Below are 22,919 nucleotides of genomic sequence, written 5' to 3'. Positions count from 1 at the left end.
GTCCCTGCCATGGCAGGGGGGGCTCTGGGTGGGATTTGAGGTCCTTCCAGGCCAGGACATCCCATGACTCCATGAATTTGTGTGCTAATCCCAGATCCAGGTTTAAAACACCTTTAGAACTCAGCTCCAGGCCTCTCCATCACCTGCCTGGCTCCCCCTGCCTCTCCCTGCTGACAGATCCTGGAGTAGGTCCTGCTATAGTTGATTCCTGTGTCCATTTCAGTGCCCTTGGATTGCTCCTCATGCTCCTCATTTATATCTCAAATGCTTCTCTGATAATTTTTTGTGTTCCTAATTGTCCTTTCCTTCTAAATTTCACATCAATCATTTGATTGTTTCCATGTTGGGCTTCAGCTCTCTCTGTATCTTCCCTGCACCAAACCTTCCCTCAGTTCCCAGCCTTCCAGGGCTGATGGACTCCTCTGGCCCCAGCTGCCCTTGGAATGAATCCCTGAGGGATGAGTGACTGTCCTGGATCCCACAGGGAAGGTTCAGCAGCAGCAGCAGCAGCAGCAGCAGCAGCCCCCTCTGAGTGTGTTTGACGTGTTCCCCTTACCCTGCACATGGGGAGGGCACCAGAATTGCTGCAGCTCCTCTCAGCTCCAGCTGGATCCAAACCTGCCTTTTAACCCTGTGGGGACCAGAATTGTTCCCTGCCTTTCCACAAGCACTGTGGAGCAGAGGAAGCTCCAGCACCTGCTTTGTGTAATTCCCTGGAATTGTGAGCTCTCGGTTCCTCTGCTGAGAGGGGCCCAGGCAAGGCACCTGTTCTGTGAGATCCAGAGATTTCCAGACAAATCCTGTTTGCTGCATTTGGAGAACATTCATTTTTGGGTCAGGTGGGGAGAAATTTTCTGCCAGCCTTAATTTGCACCTCTTGGTGCAAATCTTCATTATTTTGTCATTGATTTGTCTCCTCTCCTTGGGGAGCTCAGTGCAAAGATGTATTTACTGGAAAACACTGATTTTTAAGAGTTTTACAGTTCCTATTCTTATTATTCTTGCTATTATTATTACCATAGAGCTCCTGCACCTCTGGTTTATTACTTTTTATTGTAATTATTCCTATTAATTAATTAATAGGAATTAAACTTGTAATTATTCCTGTAGTGCTCTGAACCTCTCATTTATTTTACAATTACCACATATATTCATGGAAATACATAAATCCATAATAATTTTATGGAAAGAAATAACACAGAGTTATAGCAGAATTAACATTGGATAAAATGTATTCAGATTTTTTTCAAATTAACCTTTTCTTTCCTCCTCTGCTTCAACAGAAATTGCCCAAGTTATTGCCTCTTACACAGCAACAGGCCCAGAACAGCTGACTCTTGCTCCTGGCCAGTTGATCCTCATCAGAAAGAAGAATCCAGGTGGTTGGTGGGAAGGAGAGCTCCAAGTTAGTTCCTTTTTTTAACTAGTAAAATTCAATTTTTTTTTAATAAAAAAGTTGTTTTTTAGTAGTTCAAATTTTCTGGAGAAATAGATTTGACAATGTTGTGCAGTGCAGCAGCTCCCAATAAACCCCTCCCCAGGGTTTATAAAAACATATAATAATATATAATAATATATATATATAATATATATATATATAAATATATGTATATATGCTGTTGGTTTATTTGTGCAGTGCAGATCTCAGACTAATTCAGTTATTTTGAACACTTTGTACCTGCCCTTTTTGCCTTTCCTGGTGATATTTTTTTTTTTCCTTGAGATAAAATCTCTCTTGGGAAATCCTCTTCCAGGATTCCTTTGGGGTTTTCTCTCACTAACCCCGATGCTGCTGGTAACTTTTAGCTTTAAGCAGTTTCCATTAAATGTATTTTAAGACAGAAAAGAAACTTCTTTGAGCAAGAGCTGTCAGAGTTATCCCTGAGCAGCTGCTGTGAGGCTCTGAAACAATTAAATTTTGATTGTGTAAATGCTCCTGTGGAAGTTTAGACACTTTAATGCCTTACATGTGGTTTTACAATTGGCTTTTATTTTGTTAGCAATCCCCAAGTGTTCTTGTAATTCTCCAGTTCCACACTTGGGGGTCAGAGTGAAGGGAAAATAAGGCAAATGTTTTAAGAATTATATTGCTGGTTTAATGCAGTGTTCAAAAATATCTTAAATGATCTAAATAGACTTTAGATCAAGTGTTTTCTTTTTTTAGTAAAGATTTGGACAGGAAAGAAAGTAGTTCAAGAACAGTAAATCCTTTAGATGACTTTTTTTTTCCCACCAAAATTAACAATGTTTTTATGAGGCAAAATTCTCCTTGCCCAAAACGCCAACCTTAATTCTGACACAGAAAATAAACAGCTAAAATAATTCTTGATATAGAGTTAGGGGCTGGGATTCAAAATTCTGGAAGAACCTTTCTTACTGTGAGGAATTTTTATGGATTTGGTAGAAAATGGGGATGGGAAATAACAGGAGGAGGTTTCCTGCTTTGGTGACACAAGGCATTGAAAAGCTTGGATGTGTCTCTGTAAAAGAAAAGAGAAAATTTGGATTCTTAATCTCTGTTTAAACTGTCACAACCTGGGGATCTCTTTAAACGTAATTCTTTCCATCATGCAAGCCTGTAACTAGAAATGTGAATGTGTTAATGTTACAATATTCAGGCAGTGGCACAGAAAGAGCTGAGCTTTTCCTCAGCAAAGCCATTTTCCCGTGCTGAGCTGGGCTGTGAGCTCGGCTCCCGGTGCCTGCCCGAGGCTCCGGCTGAGCGGGCGCTGTCTCCGCAGGCGCGGGGCAAGAAGCGCCAGATCGGCTGGTTCCCCGCCAACTACGTCAAACTGCTGAGCCCTGGCACCAGCAAGAGCACCCCCACCGAGCTGCCCAGGCCTGCAGCAGCCTCAGGTGAGCCCTGCCCCGCGGCCTGGGCCTGCAGCTGGGAGGGGTGGGGGGCTCCAGAGCCTTGGGGGCGTTCCTGCATCTCCAATCCTATCCCATCCCCATCCCCATCCCCATCCCCATCATATCCCCATCCCAATCCCCATCCCCTTCCCAATCCCCATCCCCTTCCCAATCCCCATCCCCATCCCCATCATATCCCCATCCCATCCCATTCCTGCCCTGCACTGTGGGACAGGAGCTCTGGGATATTCCTGCATCCCCCATCCCATCCCATTGATCCCATCCCATTGATCCCATCCCATTGATCCCATCCCATCCCCATCCCCATCCCTATCCCATCCCATTCCTGCAGTGACTTTGGGACAGGAGCACTGGGATATTCCTGCATCCCCCATCCCATCCCCATCCCATTGATCCCATCCCATTGATCCCATCCCATCCCCATCCCCATCCCTATCCCATCCCATTCCTGCAGTGACTGTGGGACAGGAGCACTGGGATATTCCTGCATCCCCCATCCCCTTCCCAATCCCCATCCCCTTCCCAATCCCCATCAATCCCATCCCATTGATCCCATCCCATCAATCCCATCCCATTGATCCCATCCCATTGATCCCATCCCATTGATCCCATCCCATCCCATTGATCCCATCCCATTGATCCCATCCCATCCCATTGATCCCATCCCCATCCCATCCCATCCCCATCCCAGGGCAGGAGCTGGGGAGGCTCAGGGGGATCCAGGCTGGGCACCTGGGGCTCCTCTCCTGCAGAAGCCCCCGTTTGTCCTGAGGTGATGAGGGACAAACCCCATGGGCAGGGAGCTCCTCCTGCACTTCAGGGTTTGGGAAAGGAGCCAGGAGCCACAGAACATGAACATTTCCCTGGAATCACAGCCTGCTTGGGCTGGAAGGGCCTTTCCAGATCCCATTCCTTGATCTTTGTGGAACTGGTGCTGACTGGCCCCTCTGGTGGTTGTTGTAAAGATCCAGAAAATGCCTTCTGTAAATGGAATTCAGGTTTAGAATGGTAACTCAGCACTGAGACACAACCTTCTTTTACAAGGAAATACGATGAGATTTTTTTTTCTATATTTTTGAAATGATTTCAGGTTTGACAATCTGGGACTTCCCCCAGGCATTTAATTTTACAGAATAAAATTTCAGCACTTTTTGCATTGTCTGCAGAACATCAGAATCTTAATTAAACCGTAATTAAAAAAAAAAAAAAAGAGAGAAGCTGTTTGGCAAATTTGGCAAGTTGCTGGCTTGGAACAAGGATGAAAGGAAAAGCAAATTTTAGGATTAATCCACTGGAGGGAGGCTGCCAGCAAGGCTCATTAATAGAAGTCTGATGTCTGGTGGGAAAAACCAGAAGCCCTGCGGCCTGGCAAAGAGAAACCAGCAGAGAAATAGAGGGGATTATTTATTTAACTAAACAGTCCTGCTGCTTCAGAGAATTCAGGGAACTGCTTTGTCAGAAGTGAGCAGAACCAGCTGCATCCTGAGACTGGATGAGTTCCACTGCCAGGAAACAGAAAATCCCTGCTGGAACCAGTCCTGGGGTGCCAGCAGAGCAGCCTGGATGGCCTGGGATGCTTTTTCTCCAGTTCTGTTAATTTTCTCTTGTATTTTCCAACATTTTTTGTTCTGAAAACCTCACTGGGACAACAAGGACGTCAGCATTGGCTTTCTTTTGGATTATGGAGCTTCCAGTAGTGGAAGTTGAAATGTGTCCCACATTTTCCTGTCCTGGTGGGGGGTTCCAGGCCAGGTTGGAACACCCTGGGACAGTGGGAGATGTCCCTGTGCGTGCCAGGGGTGGCACTGGATGGGCTTTAATGTCCCTTCTAAGCCAAGCCCTGCTGGGATTCCATGAAACTCTTTGGGATTTCTGAACCCCTGAGCCAGTTTGGGGGGGCTGAGCTGAGCCCCAGGATGGGCTCTGGTCACTGCAGGCTCCTGGAGCTGTCCCGAGCCACGGGCAGGGGCCAGAGGTGACCTCTGCAGGGGGGCAGGCTGGGGCTGGGGCTGCCAGAGCTCCAGGAGCCTTTGGGGACCCCCAGGGGTGCCCAGCCTGGGCTTGTTGGGGTGTGGGCAGGGCAGGGTGGCAGCGGTGACCCTGCAGGGGGTGGCACTGACCAGGGGGTGCCCGCTGTCCCCGCAGTGTGCCAGGTGATCGGCATGTACGACTACAGCGCGCAGAACGACGACGAGCTGGCCTTCAACAAGGGCCAGATCATCACCGTGCTCAATAGGGAGGACCCCGACTGGTGGAAGGGGGAGGTCAACGGCCACATGGGGCTCTTCCCATCCAACTACGTGAAGCTGACCACGGACACGGACCCGAGCCAGCAGTGTGAGTGTGCGGCCGGGGCAGGTGGAACACGCAGCATTGCCGGGCCCCGCGCAGCCCCCGGGCTCTTTGAAGACCTTTCTGTCCCCCCCGTTGTGTTTGGTTTCCTTCCCATCCCCGGAGCACGTCCCCCGTTTCCCCCTCCCTGCTCTCCCCCCATCCCCACCCGGATCATTTTTGCTCCATGCCTTGCCACGCCTGCCTCATTTCCCTAGCTTGAATTTGCTCATTGTTTTGTTTTGCTTATGTGTTGTTTTCCTCCTTTTTCTAGGAATCATATGTTGTCCATCCCCCACTCAGGCTTGAAAGTCCTCAAAGAGACCCACTATCCCATAGCAGTGCCCAGAGGGATGATGGGAGATGCAGCCTTGATCATGTGCCTTCCAGCATGATCATCTACTGCCTTCTGAGTCAAGAACACACTGCACAGCAGTTTTACCTCATTTGACATTTAGTTGCATGGAATCGCAATGGTCGAGCTAATCACCGACAAAATTAAACTGATTCAAAACAAAACAAAACAAAAACAAACCACAAAACACACACACACACACACAAAAAATAATAATAATAATAAAAATAATCAGAGGATAGTGGGTCCTTTTGTGGCTTTCAGAGTTACCAAACTAATTTTTCCACCTTTGCACAGGTGCTTTTGGTAGTTTAAAAAAATTATTTTTTAAAGATATATTTTAGCCTTTTAAAGGAAAAGTATAAATTAAATTTTTTCATTGCAATTTTGTTTGTGCAAAAAGACCCACTATCAAGGAATGCTGCATGTGCTATTAAAATTGTTCCAAATGTCCATGAATTGGAGACTTTATGTATCTTTCTTTTTTATTGTTCACTTGTCCAGTGTTGTCGATATGTCTCTTTTTTTTTTATTATTATTTTAATTTTCTTCTTTTTTTTTTCTTTTTTTTTTTTTTTTAATTTTTCTTTTTAATTACAAAAGAACAGAAGGAGTTAAAATCAGTTTAAGGAAGTTGAAATGTGCCCAGTTCCAGGTATTTTGTTGTAGTTACTGTACTGTTTGTAGCAGGTGTTGTTGTTGAGTGTGTAACCCATGGTGCAGAGGGGAAATGCCCTCCTCCCGTGCCAGAGGCGAACCTGGAGCGATGTTTCCCAGCTCTGTTGATTGGATTTTGCACATTTGTGGCTGCAGGCAGTGAGCAGCCAGCCTGCTCCAGGTGCTGTGCAGCATTCCCGGGCCAGGAACCGCTGGAATGTTCCTCCAGGGCTGGCAGAGCCCCCGGGGCTCCCTCCCTCCCTCCCTCCCTCCCTTTCTGTGCAACACCACCCGAACCAGTCATTTTCCTGACAAGAACGAATGTATAGAACCATCTCCCTGCCATTCATTTCCAATGTTTACATTTTTTGAAACTAGACTGTGGAGTTGATGCGGATTGCCAGGAGCCGGAGCTGGCAGTGGAGTTGTGGCCGCGCTGTAGCCGAGCCGTGGCCGTGTCTAGCGTTAGTGGCCGGCTCTTGCTGAAATCCCTGCTGCTGGCAGTGCCCTCCTCCCAAAGCCTGGAGCACCACAGAGCCCTGCTACTAACGATTTACCACTGAGTTCCGTGCTGCTTTCCGTGTCCCACTGTCCCCTGGAGCCCTCCCAGCCCAGCTCCCCGCTCCCGACCCGTCCTGCCGTGCAAAGGACAAGTGAAGCTCCTTACTCAGTTGCACTTCAGTATTTCATCACTATGAATGTAAATTATATAAATATATAAAAACCTGCAGCTTTAACAACTGTAATACAGCCTTTCCAATTAGTTCCATGTATAGAGAATTAAATCCTTCCTACAAAAGAGGCCGACACGTGTTTGTTGTCTCGTTGCTGGGTCACACCGAGCTCGCCACGGGCCGTGAGAGCACCGAGGGATTTGCCAGCAGCACAGCCTGGAGCCCTTTGCCCCTCACAGGGACAACTTGCCTGGGTTCTTGGAACGTTGTTTCACTCTAATTACTCAGATTCATCATCCTTACCTGCAGCCTTTTGCCCCTCTGGCTGGGGGGGGATTGCTGGGGTGTCCTTGGACTCCTGGGACCCTTCCAGCTCAGGAGCCTCTGATTCCCTACCCAGGCTTTCTACGTGGTTCCAATCAGTGGATTTTAATTTTTTTTTTTAATAGATAAATTAAATATTCTTGCTTGGTTTGCCATGGGTTTACCTGGATTTGGGATGTGTTTTTTGCCAGAAGCTCAAATCTGAAAATATGAACAACTGCACAGATTTTCCTTCTTTTTAGGACAGTATTTAAACAGTAATACATCCTTCATTTCTACCCTAAAAAAATAATTCTCCATCATGGCCACTTGCTGACAACTGCAGAAATGGAACAGCCCATCCCACTTGTGATTTTCAGAGCTTTCTGTGGGGATGGAGCCAGATTTAACTCCACTCTGTCAATATTTTGTGCATTAACTGATATTTGAACAAGAGGATCTCTCTTTTCCCATCCTGAGCTGCTGGGATGAAAATCTGACTCGACTAAAAGCTTTGGCCATTAGGGACATTGTGGCTCCTGTGACTTCAGGCCACAGCTACAAACTGGATCTGTAGGGAAATGTTTGCAGTAATTCAGCTGTAGGGGGTTCAGGTGCTGCTCTTTTCTTTCTCTTTACATCAAGTGGGAGGAAAAACGAGGCTCCTGCAGTGCCCTGCAGGGTGGAGCTGCTCTGCTGTGTCCTCCAGGAGCCTTTCAAAGACACCAAGTCCTAAAAGTGACCTGGGAGGGGCATCTGGAGTTGTCCCGCTGGGATTCACAGGGAATCCCGGGATTCCAGGGGCTGGAAAAGCCCTCCCAGCCCATGGAGTCCCAGCTGTGCCCGATGCCCACCTTGTCCCCAGGGCAGAGCCCTGAGTGCCACGTCCAGCCCTTCCTTGGGCACCTCCAGGGATGGGCACTGCAAAGCTCCCTGGGCAGCCCCTGCCAAGGCCTGAGCTCCCTTTCCATGGGCAAATTCCTGCTGCTGTCCACCCTGAACACACAAGGCACTGCTTGTGAGTAAAAGAGTAAAAGAAATCTCATGTACAGAGTCCCAGAGAGACTCCCTTGTGGATTAAGTGACAGATGTGGGAGTCCCTGTAACATTTATTTCCTCTATGAGTCCCTAAGGGGGCTCTGGGAGCTTGGCAGGGAATGTTTCATCCTCCTCCTCCTCCTCCTCAGGGATTCTCCCTGAGCTGCAGGGACCAGGGCAGTGACTGCTTTACCTGTCTGCAGTTGTCCTTATGGATATAAATATATATAAATATATGTATATATGAGAAGGGGAATCTGATCAGCTGGGGCTGCCCCTGGATCCCTGGCAGTGCCCAAGGCCAGGCTGGACATTGGGAGCAGCTGGGACAGTGGGAGGTGTCCCTGCCATGGCTGGGCTGGCTCTGGCTGATCCTTAAAATCCCACCCAAATCATCCTGGGATTTTGTGAATTGGTTCTTTATATTCATTTCCCTGTGCCAGGCACCTTCTCCCCTTGCACAGGAATTGTCTCTTGAGGGATGGAGAGGAGGCTGCAGTTCCAGATGCTCCAAGTGCTGCTGATTTTATTCTTCACTGTTTTTTATTGTTTATTGCTGACAAAGAATTCCCATGAAGGTTCTTTCAGAGAATTTGTTCTTTTCAATACTTGAAATCTGTCCAAGACAACTCTTAGCTCTGAAACATGGGTTTATCAAGATCATTTTGCTTCATATTCAGGATCAGTTTTATTTAAACCTCAATTCTTTTGGAGCTTAAGTGGCTTCACTTTCTGTCCCCATGAGCTCACAGAGCACATTTTATTCTCATAACCAAAATGACTGAAATCCTGGTTTTGTTCTCTGGTTTTAAAGCAGTTTTTAGTTCTTTGTGTTTATTGACTCCAGCTATTTAACTTGTTATACAGCACCTTCTGTGCAGTAAATTCAGATGACAAATTACTTGTTTTTAAATTAATTTTAGACAAGTTCAGTAGATTCAGGAGCAATACCTCAAATATTTCTGCATCAGTTGAATTGACACAACAGGGAAACAAACTCCTCCTTAGCTGCACACGGTGCTGAGGTGACCTTTGGGCTTCAGGACTTTGTGCTGGTGCAGTTACAAACTAAAATGGTTTTCAGCAAGACTTCACTGCCCACCTGGGGCCTTTAATGAGCAAAGCACTGGAACTGAGCTGGAGGGACCCCAGGATCCCCCAGTGCCCCCCTGCCCTGCCCAGACCCCCCAACAAGCCCAGCCTGGGCATCCCTGGATGCTCCTGGAGCTCTGGCAGCCTCGGGGCCGTGCCCATTCCCTGGGGAGCCTGGGCAGTGCCAGCAGCCTCTGGGGAAAGAAGAGCCTTGCCCTAAAAGCCAACCTAAATCCCTGCTGGGCCAGCTGCAGCCGCTCCCTGCTGCTGTCCCTGTGGCAGGAGCAGAGCCCGGAGCTGTCCCTCTGCCAAATGAAAGTGAAAAAATAATAAAATGTTGTTTGATAAAAGGTTGGAACATTTAAAATACTGCATTTGGTTCCCACACTGCTGGTTCCAAGTGAAGTGGCTGCACAGCACCTTTCATTATTTGTGGAATTCCCTGTGAAATGGGGCTGTGCAGTTCCTCCTTGGCTGCTGTTTGTGACTCTGCTGCTTCTGTGCCCTGAGTGCCCAGGGGCTCAGGCAGGCCCTGGGTCACAATTCAGGGGTGAGATTTCATTTCCTGGTGCGTTCTGAACCATTCCAGGACTGTGGTTTGCATTTTTGGATGCATTCTTGCCCTCACATGTAGGATTTTATTGTCCCCAAGCAGCCTCTGGAAAGGGATTGGTAAAATCAGTGACTCATGGAGTGGTTGAGTGGGAACCACCATCCTCAAGTGCCACCTCCACACCTTTGAACACTTCCAGGGAGGGCGATTCCACACTAAATAATGCCTCAGGTTTTGCCAGTGGGACTGCCCAGGCTCGTTCCAGCTCCTTCCGTGCACCTCAGAGGGAAGAGCTCTGCTCTGACAGGAACACACTGCTCTGCTTGAGACATTCCAAACGTGCTGAAATTATTGAAAATAACTGAGAAAATGGGGCTGGGCATTGCAGATGTTTGAGATGGAGAGATCTGTTTGATCCCAGACAATGTCCTCACCAAAATCCTGGGGTGGCCTCTCAGTGGAGGGTGCTAGGAAAGCTGAATGTTGCACTGCTGTGATTTAAGTAATTCAGCACTGCTGAGGTCCCTCCAGGGCTGGCTCCAGTTGTGGCTCATGCAGGAGAGCCCTGGAGGGGCTGGAGCGTGTCCAGGGCAGGGAACGGAGCTGGGAAGGGTCTGGAGCCCCAGGAGGGGCTGAGGGAGCTGGGAAAGGGGCTCAGCCTGGAGCAAAGGAGGCTCAGGGGGCCCTTGTGGCTCTGCACAAGTCCCTGGCAGGAGGGGACAGCCGGGGGGGTCGGGCTCTGCTGCCAGGGAACAGGGACAGGAGGAGAGCTCAGGCCTCAGGCTGGGCCAGGGGAGGCTCAGGGTGGACAGCAGCAGGAATTTGCCCATGGAAAGGGAGCTCAGGCCTTGGCAGGGGCTGCCCAGGGAGCTTTGCAGTGCCCATCCCTGGAGGTGCCCAAGGAAGGGCTGGACGTGGCACTCAGGGCTCTGGGCTGGGGACAAGGTGGGCATCGGGCACAGCTGGGACTCCATGGGCTGGGAGGGCTTTTCCAGCACCAGGATCCTGGGATTCTGTGAATAATTTACCTGAGTGAAGGGCTGCTCTCCTGGTGTGCTGTTCCCTTCTCTTCAAGGATTTGGAGGTAAACTGTGATACCATTTTTGCCTGCTCCTGGTTCCCTCTAACAGGACAGGAAATCTGGCAGTGGCACCATTTAGAAAACCTCCCCAAATGAAAAGGAATCAGCAGCTGTGGCCAGGGATGTGGATCAGGGATTTCCACAGCAGAACCTCCCTTCCCAAAAGCAGCATCTTGTTTTAGGCTCAGTGTTTATCTTGGGAGACCCAGATCTCCAGGGCTGACTTTGTAGGGAAGAACAACAACATCTTTACTCTGTACAAAGAGTTTTGAAATGATTTTTGCATTTCTGGAGCCCATTAATGTGCAGGGGCTGTGGTGCTGGGAGGTCAGGGCACAGATCTGCAGTTACTTTTGTCTGTTTGTTCTCCATGTCCAGCCAGGGTGGCAGAATCCATGGATTCCCTGTCCTGAGAACAAAGCAAGTTCATTATTGTCATTTCCCCTGCTTTTACTGCATTGAAGTAAAGAATTGCCCAGAGCAGCTGGGGCTGCCCCTGGATCCCTGGCAGTGCCCAAGGCCAGGCTGGACATTGGGAGCAGCTGGGACAGTGGGAGGTGTCCCTGCCATGGCAGAGGGGTGGGAATGAAATGAGATTTAAGACCCCTCCCAACCCAAACCATTCCATGATTCTGTGATCAATGGAATTCAGTTCACCAAAGTCCTTTGGCATCCATGAAAAACGAGCCAGACATTCCCACTTGGAAAGGAACCCAGTTCTTCTTCTTTGGTGGTGTTAATACAAAACCAAGAAAAATCCCTGTACTTGTGCACCTCAAGAAGAAAATCCCCTACCAGGAAAGTCTCTTTGGGATGTTCTGCTCAGATCTGGGCATTTTTTTTTCCCAAATATTTCACATCCAAAAGCAGGGTGTTTGTCGTGGTTCAGAGCAGCCCATGCTGCCAAGGGAGCCACTAAAATGGTTCATTATTCAAAATGTCAGTGCTCCCTCCACAGGCCTGGTGGGTGGAAATCACCTTCAGGCCAAGGTCATTGCATCTTTGAACAAGAACTTCCCCAAGGAAAAGTAATGAAACACTTGGTTCTCTTCTAATGAGGCACTGGGAGAGCTGGGGCTGTTTCTTCTTCACTTGGTACCAAAGAAACTGCTCTGAAATCAGGCATTCATTCAGCAGAGATCAAACTGCTGGCTTTTGAAAGGGGCCAAAATTCATTGTTTTGGCATAAAACTGATATTTCTCCAAATGTTTATTGCAAGCAAAGTTTCAATTGCACTTTGTGAAGGGCTGTGACATCCCCCTGTCTCAGGGGAGCCTTATTGGTGTTCCTCTGCTCCCAGCCTGATCCCAGCTTCAGAGTCACACAGGAAACTTGACTGTCTGCGTCTCCTTTTCTGCATTTATTTCATTTGGTTTTGTTTGGGTTTGAGTTTTCATTTGGTTTGATTTTATTTGATTTTTTTAAGTCAAATCCACCATTCCATTATCAGGAGCACAGATCAGTTAAAGCAGATTTTGCTGATATTCCATGGAAATAATGGTGACAACCCTGGACCTTCCCATTGGCATTGTCTGAGTTCCATTCAGGAATCTGGAAATGCAGGAAAATGCAGGAAATACTCCTTAAATATTAACTTTATATGCAAAGAACTGAAGGAGTAACCTGGGGCCTGATGTTTCCATAAGGAAAGTTTGTTGCCATGGGGAATACACTGAATTTGTTGAGGGGTGAGGGAAAGAATTCAACTGGGGAATTTTGGTTGTGTGAAAATAGTTGAAATAGATCATTTTTAGAACCAAACATTTTCCACCTGTTTGAAATCAACTTTGCTTTTTGAAATGCATGGTATTTTATGCAGAAAAATAGCAAAAACTGGGAGAAAACATTCTGTGTTCCAGTCTCAGAAAAACTTAATTAAACTCAGCTGGAAAATAACGGCCCACAGAAGAAGGAATGGAATTAAATGTTCTGTCTAATTCAGAGTAGAAAACATAATTTGAGATTGTGGAATTGATGTAAAAATCCTCCCATCTACAGGGGATCAGTGCAGGGGAGGTTTGCAACAGTGAAAGGACAAAAGTGATGGAAGAGGAGCTCTCAGTGCCAACCTTTTCCTGCTTTTAAACATAAATGAGAACAGAATCCTCCCCTTGGCTTGGCCCAGAAATCAGTGGAATCTGGGGACCCCCAGTGACCTTTGCATGTCCTGGCTCAAGCCCTTCAAACATTTAGGAGCAGTTTTTAATTGTGTGAAGAAGGGCAGAGGCCCTGCAGGCCCTTCCTGAGCAGGATGTCTTTGGCCAGGAGGGGAAAGGTGAACCTTGGCCATGGAGCATCCATCAGCTGAGGGAACCATTCCAACACACCCCTCAGGTCACTGCAGCTCTTCCCTAATTCCCTCTGGGATATCTCTGCATCTTCCTCACACCACACAAAGTCTTTCTCCCCCTTTTCCATCCCCAGCCATCCGTGTGGGACTGGAATCCCAATCCCCAAGGCTTTGGGGGCCTCCAGGGTGAGGCTGGGAATGGGCAGAGCTGAGGGAGCCTGGCCCCCAGGGAAGAGCTGACCCACAGGGATGGCTTTGTTCTGATAAACACTGAAAGGTGTTGAGGAGCATGTTTAGGGGAGATGAAGTGGCCAGAGCAGGCAGCTCCTGTGGAGTCCATGTGGGAAAATGAATCTGAATTCTGGGCTGTGTTGTGTTTTGCAGGGTGTGCAGACCTGCACCTGCTGGACATGCTGACCCCCACCGAGAGGAAGAGGCAGGGCTACATCCACGAGCTCATCGTCACCGAGGAGAACTACGTCAATGACCTGCAGCTGGTGACAGAGGTGGGGCAGCCCTGGGCACTCCTCCCTCGGCCAAATCAATCCTTGCACTCTGCAAAGTTCCTGCATTTCACTGCTGGAAAAGGCTCTGCCTGCCCTGGGGGTCTCCATCCAATCCTCATTTATCTGTATTTATTCAGATTCAGCTGTGGGAGGGTGCAAACACGGCCATCCCCTGTGCTGCCATCACCAAAATGCTGATGTTTTGAGGTGTCATTTTAGCAAACCCCCTTAGCTCCTGACTCTCAGTGTTTATTTTTCATGCACAAGTTCTGAAATTTAAACAAATGCAATGAAGTGGAGCACTATGCTCGCAGTGGGGCTCAGTTATCACTTCCTGAAATTGGCTTTAGAGGTAGGAAAAAAGGAATTGGCACAGAGAACTATGAACAACTCTCCTGACAGAAAAGCAAAGCCCTTTTTTGAAGCAGAGTTCAAGATACACAAACCTGGGACCCTCACAGAAATCAGATCTTCCATAAAAGAGTCCAAATTTCAGTTATTATCAAAGGAATCCGGGATCTTTTGCAGGAGACCTCTGCTAAAATTCACAGGTTTCAGATTATCCAGATCAGAATTAACACCACCACCCCTACAAATTCAGAGTATTCCTCATTAAAGCCCCTCGTACCTGAGATCTCCTTAGGGAACATGATGGATGTCTGGGGCATGGAGCATGCTGGAATTCTGTCTGTACCTACCCTCACTGGCCTCCCTTCTGATCCCCAGATCTTCCAGAAGCCACTGATGGAGTCTGAGCTGGTCACAGAAAAAGAAGTTGCCATGATTTTTGTTAATTGGAAGGAGCTGATAATGTGCAATATTAAACTACTGAAGTAAGTTGGATTTTTCCCCCCCCATACTTCACAAAAGCAGAGCCCTGAGCCTCTCCCCCTGCTTCTCCTTTCTTCAACATGAAAATATTTGCCACTTAGACAAATCCCAACCAGAATTTCTCCTTGTGGGGAAGAAGCAATCGGGGGCAGTGTTTGCTGAGAAGAACCCAGCAGCTCTCTGCCATTGCACTCCCTCTGTTCCTGAGCTCAGAAGGCAAATCCTCCTCTCCCCTGAAGAGCAGAGCTTGCCAAGGCTTCCCACGGGGCAGGATTTGCCTGGATCCAAAAGAGTTTGTGCCCAGAGCACCCCTCCCCAAACCACTGAGACCCACCCACACGGAGGGAGGGCACAGTTAAACCTTCATCTGGATAAGCAAAAGCATTCATAAAATTATTTTGTTTCCCTACTGAGCTGCTAATTTTCACTGAACCTACAGAGATTTTACAGCTTTGTAATATCTCCTGGTTTTTTTTAAAATGTGTTTGAAAATGGCCCACAGGTTGAGCGGTTGTGGTGGTGACAGGACAAATGACAACGAAGCTTCCCTTAGGAAACCAGGCTAAAAACTCAGAGTGATGGGTTTTTTCCTCCTTCCCTCACACATCAGTAAACCAATAGGAAAAGAAATTCCCCTCCTCTTTCTCTCACCTCTGATCTGGCACTGCATTCAGGTCCTGGATGAGCAGGACAGGGAAAGGTGTTAGCCTGGGTTATTGTGTCCTTGCAGTAAATCTCGTGGCCGGTGCATCTCTCGTTCTCTGCGTTTCCATAATGAATGAGAAGCCACCCCTTTATTCCATAACTGAGGAGTGGCTCTTTGTCCAACCCCTGCTCCTGCTCAGGGCCCTGCGGGTGAGGAAGAAGATGTCTGGGGAGAAGATGCCGGTGAAGATGATCGGGGACATCCTGACAGCGCAGCTGCCCCACATGCAGCCCTACATCAGGTTCTGCAGCTGCCAGCTCAACGGGGCCGCCCTCATCCAGCAGAAAACGGATGAAGTGCCCGACTTCAAGGAGTTTGTCAAGGTAAGAGAAGCAGCAACCCCTGGGAGTTCTGTGCATCTCCTCACGTGGCTGATCTGCTGAACAAATGAGTGTCCACTCCTGGGCCACTCACTTGAAAAAGGACCTGGAGGGGCTGGAGTGTGTCCAGGGCAGGGAACGGAGCTGGGAAGGGTGTGGAGCCCCAGGAGGGGCTGAGGGAGCTGGGAAAGGGGCTCAGCCTGGAGCAAAGGAGGCTCAGGGGGCCCTTGTGGCTCTGCACAAGTCCCTGGCAGGAGGGGACAGCCGGGGGGGTCGGGCTCTGCTGCCGTGTCCCAAGTGACAGAAGGAGAGGAAATGGCCTCAAATTGCACCAGGGGAGGCTCAGGTTGCAGATTGGAAACATTTCTTCCCTCACAGAGTGGTCAGGCCTTGGGATGAGCTGCCCAGGGAGGTTTGGAGTTGCTGTCCCTGGGACTGTCCCAGAGGAGTATGGATGTGGCCCTTGGGGACAGGGTTTGGGGTGATGCTGGGTGGGACTGGGTGATCCTGAAGGGCTCCTCCAGCCCTGGTGATCCTGGGATTCTCGTCCAGACAAGGCAGGTGAAGAAATGTTGCAAAACCCACAGGGAGTTCTCCTGATGTGATCTCAGAGCAGATTTAGCTGAGGATCGGTGCTCATTTATTGCCTTCCCTTTTCCTTTCTTGGAGGAGCTCATTTTTCAGGGTTTAAAGCACCTGACTAACCAGATTTTACCTCTCTAATGTTTCAGAGGTTAGCAATGGATCCTCGCTGTAAAGGAATGCCACTATCAAGTTTTCTACTAAAGCCTATGCAACGGGTAACCAGATACCCACTAATAATTAAAAATGTACGTTCCTTTGCAACATGATGGGTTTGGTGCTGCTTTGCTTACACCTTAATCACAGGCTTGTTTCTTTATTTGTGTCAGGCTTTGTGATATTTCTGATGTGCTGGGGAATGTGGGATGTCCTTTAATACTCAATTCCAGTATAGAAAATGGGATCGTTCCTTGGGCTTTGGTGAAATTATTTGGTATTTCCATTTGAAACAGAGGTGAAGCTTGCACCCAAAGAACCAGAAGGCAGCGAGTGCTGAGTGAAAATTAAAAATTCAGATAACAGGAGCAACAAGACAACCTTGTGCTCATATTTGCCTTTCCCCTCAGTGCCATTCCCTCCCCATGGGCCGGGAGCTGACGCTGAGCCGGGATCGCTGCAGGTCCCCCCTGCAGCTGATGCTGCTGGAGGATTTACAGCCCTTTCCTAACTTCCATTTGGTGCTTAACACTTCCCATCCCAAATAACACCTCGGAACAAGGCCCAAGGCTTTCACAGGGAGTTAGGGATTGGATGTTGGCACGGCAGGGATTCCTGCAGCAGTCGTGGCTGCGTTTCTGTGTTTGGCTGCAATGTTTCTGCCACAGGAGCCAGTCCTGCTGCAAACGTCCAGGCAGGCCTGGGATCCAGCTCTTCCCGGCTAGTGCTGCTCTCCCACTCCTCATGGCTGCCAAGGAGGATGATAAATATGATAAATGATAAATGCAGGCTGCCTTGGCTGGCTCTGCTGGCGGTGGAGCCTGGAAGGGAAGCGTGGGGCTGCAGGGCTGAGCTGACAGGGCCCTGTTTGTGTGCAGATAATAGAGAACACCCCCGAGAACCACCCTGACCACAGCCACCTGAAGCACGCCCTGGAGAAGGCGGAGGAGCTGTGCTCGCAGGTGAACGAGGGCGTGCGGGAGAAGGAGAACTCGGACAGGCTGGAGTGGATCCAGGCCCATGTGCAGTGCGAGGGGCTCTCCGAGGTAACCGGGTTAACCAGCTCGGCAGCCATCCCAAACCCCATCCCAAACCCCATCCCAAACCCCATCCCCATCCCCAACCCCATCCCAAACCCCATCCCAAACCCCATCCCAAACCCCATCCCAAACCCCAACCCCATCCCCATCCCAAACCCCATCCCCATCCCCATCCCCAACCCCATCCCCATCCCCATCCCAAACCCCATCCCCATCCCCATCCCAAACCCCATCCCAAACCCCATCCTCATCCCCAACCCCATCCCAAACCCCATCCCAAACCCCATCCCAGACCCCATCCCAAACCCCATCCCAGACCCCATCCCAAACCCCATCCCAGACCCCATCCCAAACCCCATCCCCATCCCCATCCCCAACCCCATCCCCATCCCCATCCCCATCCCAAACCCCATCCCCAACCCCATCCCCATCCCAAACCCCATCCCAAACCCCATCCCCATCCCAAACCCCACCCAAACCCCATCCCCATCCCCAACCCCATCCCCAACCCCATCCCAAACCCCATCCCCAACCCCATCCCCAACCCCATCCCAAACCCCATCCCAAACCCCATCCCCATCCCCATCCCCAACCCCATCCCAAACCCCATCCCAACCCCATCCCAAACCCCATCCCCATCCCAAACCCCATCCCAAGCCCCATCCCAAACCCCATCCCCATCCCAAACCCCATCCCCAACCCCATCCCAAACCCCATCCCAAACCCATCCCCATCCCCATCCCCATCCCCATCCCTGCCCGTCCCTGCCCTCCTGCCTGCTCGCTGCTCTGCTCCTCGTGGTGAATCCTGCCTGAATCCACAGCCAGGCTCGGTGCTGCAATCTGCATTCTGCCCCATCCCCAGCTCTGGGTGCTGGGACTGCTGTGTCCCATTGAAAAGCTGTGCCTGAGCACTTTGGAGTGCTTTAAAAAACAAATATTTAGAAATATTTTCTGTGACAGAGCTTTGTATGCATTTGAAAACTCAAGAATACTGATCAAGTCTCCAGAGACTTTACAAAGAGAATCCCTGCCTCCCATGCCGTGTCATTTTTTACGGTTACGTGCTAAGTTTCTAGAAATATTGTGTTTGTATGTCCTGCAAAAGGAGGGAAGATATTCTGATGGCCTTCCTGTTGCTGCTGGAGGTAACAGAGGCAGACAGATCACAACTTGATTTTCAAACTGTACGCCAAGTTTCCCATTCTAGAAGGTAAAAAACTAATGAGTTCATAAAGTAGAAAAATGGCATTTTACCTGAGGAAGCCTGACTGTTCTGGGAGAAGGACGTGTGTGACAATGTCAGCACATTCATCTGCCAGCCCCTGCCTGCTTTTATCTCCTGTGGATGGTGCCTGGCCCCAGAGCAGCAGATCCCCACCCTGACACAGCCTGTGGTGCTCGCTCCAGCCATGGCAGGGGCAGCCCAGCCTCTCCCTGTTTTCTGTGCCAGGGGTTTCCAGCCTGCCAAAGGAGCCCCTCCGGAGCCAGCTGCCCTGGGTGGTGAGAGCTGTGCTGAAAGTCAACCTGAAAATGGCACTTCAGGCAAGGCCAAGAGTCTGCTGGTCCCTAAGAGGCCCTGGCTGAGTCTGGGATTGTGCCAGGCCCAGTGGCCAGCAGCTCTAACTCGGGGTATCGTGGCCATCTGGAATCCTTTGGGGTGTTTTAAGGGGTGAAATTCAACACCAGTTCAGAACGCAGCCCTTGAGGAAGCTCAGCCTGGGGAGAGGCCTCTGGCTGCTCCTCCAGGACAGGCTCAGCCCCACTCCTGGGGGTGCATGTGTGTGGCCAGGGGCCACAGATGCTTTTGGCTCCCCCCTGCCTGCCCAGCCCGTGCCCTGTGAGCGATGGGTGCCCTGCAGGGACTCCTCCCGTGGCTCGCGCCGCTCGCCGCGCTCGGGGCATCGTCACCCCTGTGACACAGACTGGAACCACGACTCAAAACTGTATTTGCTCTCTTGCAGGGCAGCCCCGATTGTTTCACTTTATACAGTGCGTTGTTGTTCTTCTTCTACTTTTCGCAGCAACTCGTTTTTAATTCAGTTACAAACTGCTTGGGACCACGCAAGTTCCTGCACAGTGGGAAGCTCTATAAAGCCAAGAGTAACAAGGAGCTGTATGGTTTTCTCTTCAACGACTTCCTCCTCCTCACTCAGATCATAAAACCTCTTGGCTCTTCTGGCACAGACAAGGTCTTCAGCCCCAAGTCCAACCTGCAATACAAAATGTACAAAACTGTAAGTGCTGCTCTGGCACGGGGATGGGGCTCGGTAGCTCCATTCTGGGGATGTTCTGGGATCTTCTTCCCAGAGAAGAGGTTTGAAAGCTTTGAGGTTCAGGGCTGATGGCAGGAAGGGTGTGCTCCAGTGAGATAAGAACAGATGCTTTTGAGGTTTTGCTTGAATAAAACCCTTCCATGAGGGCTCATGTGCTTGAGGGAGCGGAGGGAGAGCGGTGCTGGCTGCTCTCTGCAGGAGGAAACTCTGCTGTGCTTGGCTCTCTCCAGGAGGGTTTCCAGGCTATGCTGGCACCTCTGTCTTTGTCAGCTTTTAAAATTTTCTGCAGAAAGATGGGAGGCAGAAGTGGGGAGATACTTGGGGCACGGAATAAACCTGCTGTGAGCTGATGTGTGCTGAATGCCCCCGTGCAGACCCTGCAGTACAACTCCAGCTCTGCTGCTGTTTTACAGCCCATTTTCCTAAACGAGGTACTGGTAAAATTACCCACAGACCCTTCTGGAGATGAGCCCATCTTCCACATCTCCCACATTGACAGAGTCTACACGCTCCGGGCTGAAAGCATTAATGAAAGGTAGGTGCCTTTGTGGGCCTTTAAAAAGTCTGGTGAATGTAGGATGGGAGTGGTTGTGATGGAAACTTGCAGAGCACTCTCCAAGCTGGTTGCTTTACAAGACTGGAAAACTCCTTCTTGGAATATGGTGGCCTGAAAAGGAAGGAGAAATAATGATGTTTCCTGAATTCCAGCTAGACCAGTGAGGAAATGGCTGAGAGTGGATGTTTAGGCTGCATTTCATGTGGTAATGTGAAGAGGCCAAAAGATGCAATTCTATCTTCTGCTGTTACCTAGGATAGTAGAAGGTGTCCCTGAGGGGGACTGGATGAGCTTGAGGATGCCTCCCAGCACAACCCATGAATGTCCTATGAAGCAGCAGCTCTTCATTTGGGGCTCCAAAGTTGATCCACAGCTTTCAGATTCTCCCATGTTTCCTTGACTCAGGCTCCCTTGTATGTCACAGCAGTTTTTCTAAGCCCTTGAGGTCCCTTAGTAGCCCTTCTGCCACCCTTTTTCTCTGTCAGCCTCCTTCAGCTGGGATTGTTGGGGTCAGGAGCAGACTCAGATGCTTGTGGGTCCCTTCCAGCTCAGGATGTTCTGTGATTCTTAAGCATGAAATGATTTCCCAAAGGGCCCATTCACCACCCGTGGACCCCCCAGGTTACGCTTTTGAAGTGCTGAGGGTCACAAGAACTGGGTAGGAAATCTCAGGGATCAAGGACAGTGACCACCTCAGCAGCACCGGTGTCTGGTACCTCCTGGCTCCAAGAACTCAATTTATTTCAGGAAAACAAAGGGCTGGATGAAAGCAAACCTGATCTTTAGAACTTTGGTTTTCTCACCAAGCATCTCCTGCTCGTGGTTCTCTTGATCTTTCTTTGTGTGGTGGGGTTTGCTTCCCTGGGATGGTCACATTCTGCAGGTGCTGTGAGTTCCAGTAAGATCCCTTCCAGGATCAGGAAGCTGTGGGATGACAGGGCCTGGGATGGGGCCAGAGCCTTGCCTGGGAAGGAGGGACAGCTTTTGTTTTGTCTGCTGTGCTCCAGCATTTTGCAACATTTTTTTTCTCCTTTCCTTCTGAAGGACTGCCTGGGTTCAGAAGATCAAAGCTGCTTCAGAACTTTACATAGAGACTGAGAAGAAGAAGAGGGAAAAGGCCTACTTAGGTACAGCATAGGATGTGGGACTCATCTTCTGTGGCAAAGTCCCTGGGCAGGAAAATCCACTGGTGACATTTCTCTGTGCTCTTCTGTTCCACCACAGTTCGCTCTCAGAGAGCAACAGGCATCGGGAGGCTGATGGTGAACGTTGTTGAAGGCATTGAACTGAAGCCCTGCAGGTCCCATGGTGAGTGCCTTGGCTTCCTCTGCTCCATCCAGAAGATGTTCCCTTCTGGCAGCCTGACTGCGCAGGGTCTGTCCCAGACACCACTTTGTTAAATGTGGGTTTAGGGAATAAATGGGCAGAGGTGAATTTGTGCAGCTGAGCCGTGCTCCTGCAGCTGTCCTGCGTGAGGCTTCTGTTTCAGACTGGCTTTGTTTCCACCACACAAGCCACAAAGTCCCACAGGGAAGAGTGGATGGTGCTCATTCACTTTGATGTTGATGTAGCCCATTACAGAGGTGGTGAAGCAGAGCCTGGATGGGGCTGGAGCCTGGGATGGGGCCAGAGGCCTGGTGTGGCCAAGGTCTTTCCCAGCTCAGCTCTGTTGGAGCAGAGGGAAGCTCCCGAGCAGGATCACGCTGCTAAAAAAGCCCCGCTGGTTTCTGTTTGTTCCCATCTTCCCAGGAAAGAGCAACCCCTACTGTGAGGTGACCATGGGCTCTCAGTGCCACATCACCAAGACCATCCAGGACACCCTCAATCCCAAGTGGAATTCCAACTGCCAGTTCTTCATCAAGGACCTGGAGCAGGACGTGCTGTGCATCACGGTGTTCGAGCGGGACCAGTTCTCCCCGGATGGTGCGTACGGGGCTGCCCCTGCCAAGGGCATTTGCAAAGCTCTGTTTTGAGGAGGAGCATTCCTGCTTGAGGGAAATCAGAGGCAGTGGGCTGGGTTGGGAGATGATCATTAAAGATAGCCCAGGTTTGACCCTCTTTGCATATTTAGGAGTCAACTTGCCCTTGTTCCACCCCAGTATCAGCACAAAAAGGATGCAGCTCCCTCTGGGTTTTGAGAGTTCCTTTTCTTGTGCAGTTGACAACAAGTTAAGTGTGGTTTGTAATTCTGCTAAGGCTCCAGAAAGCTCAGGATGCTGCTTGCACATGGATGGGTTGAGGCAGGAGGAAGAGAAATGACTTTGAGTTCCTGTTATATGCAGTAACAGTAGCAAAAATGAGCCCAGGATTCCAAAACTGATAGAATCGTGGAACAGTTTGGCTTGGAAAGGACCTTAAAGACCATCCAGTTCCAACCCCTTCCATGGGCAGGAACCTCCCACTACCTCAGGTTGCTCCAAGCCCCATCCAGAGTGGCCTTGAGCACTTCCAGGGGTGGGGATTCCACAGCCTCTCTCAGTTCATAAGCTGGGATAAACACAGGAGCATCACAGGGTGTATTTTGGAGTCACAGCCTCTCCAGCAGTGTTTGGATAGGACTGCTGCTGGCTCACTGACCCCTTTGCTGGGCTGATGCCCTGCTTGGCTCTGTCATCTCCAGCAGGTTCACTCTCAGGTGTAACTGTTCAGTAACATTGGCCTCCTTCTAACATACCATAAAATCCAGAAGTCCCTGAAG

At 49.7% G+C, this 22,919-nt stretch overlaps 1 protein-coding gene across 4 annotated transcripts in view; it reads left to right on the top strand.

Moving 5' to 3' along the window:
- The window catches only part of ITSN1 (intersectin 1), a 96,246-nt gene that overhangs the window by 71,021 nt on the left and 2,306 nt on the right, over positions 1-22,919 (top strand). For 2 of the 4 annotated variants that reach the window (XM_058843071.1, XM_058843053.1), the window contains 13 exons: positions 1,284-1,405; positions 2,742-2,856; positions 5,020-5,211; positions 13,634-13,755; positions 14,482-14,588; positions 15,432-15,615; positions 16,344-16,442; positions 17,229-17,396; positions 19,354-19,626; positions 20,079-20,200; positions 21,266-21,348; positions 21,446-21,529; positions 21,971-22,144. In XM_058843071.1, coding sequence (XP_058699054.1) covers positions 1,284-1,405; positions 2,742-2,856; positions 5,020-5,211; positions 13,634-13,755; positions 14,482-14,588; positions 15,432-15,615; positions 16,344-16,442; positions 17,229-17,396; positions 19,354-19,626; positions 20,079-20,200; positions 21,266-21,348; positions 21,446-21,529; positions 21,971-22,144 — 1,845 coding nt within the window. Of the gene's footprint in view, positions 1-1,283; positions 1,406-2,741; positions 2,857-5,019; positions 5,212-5,479; positions 6,025-13,633; positions 13,756-14,481; positions 14,589-15,431; positions 15,616-16,343; positions 16,443-17,228; positions 17,397-19,353; positions 19,627-20,078; positions 20,201-21,265; positions 21,349-21,445; positions 21,530-21,970; positions 22,145-22,919 lie in introns of those variants that run through there. The other 2 variants (XM_058843063.1, XM_058843079.1) reach the window with 2 other exon arrangements.

This window comes from Poecile atricapillus, chromosome 1 (genome assembly GCF_030490865.1).
Source record: "Poecile atricapillus isolate bPoeAtr1 chromosome 1, bPoeAtr1.hap1, whole genome shotgun sequence".
Lineage (NCBI taxonomy): Eukaryota > Metazoa > Chordata > Aves > Passeriformes > Paridae > Poecile > Poecile atricapillus.
The sequence above is the reverse complement of the archived record's forward strand: the minus strand, read 5'-3'. Positions and strand labels throughout refer to the sequence as shown.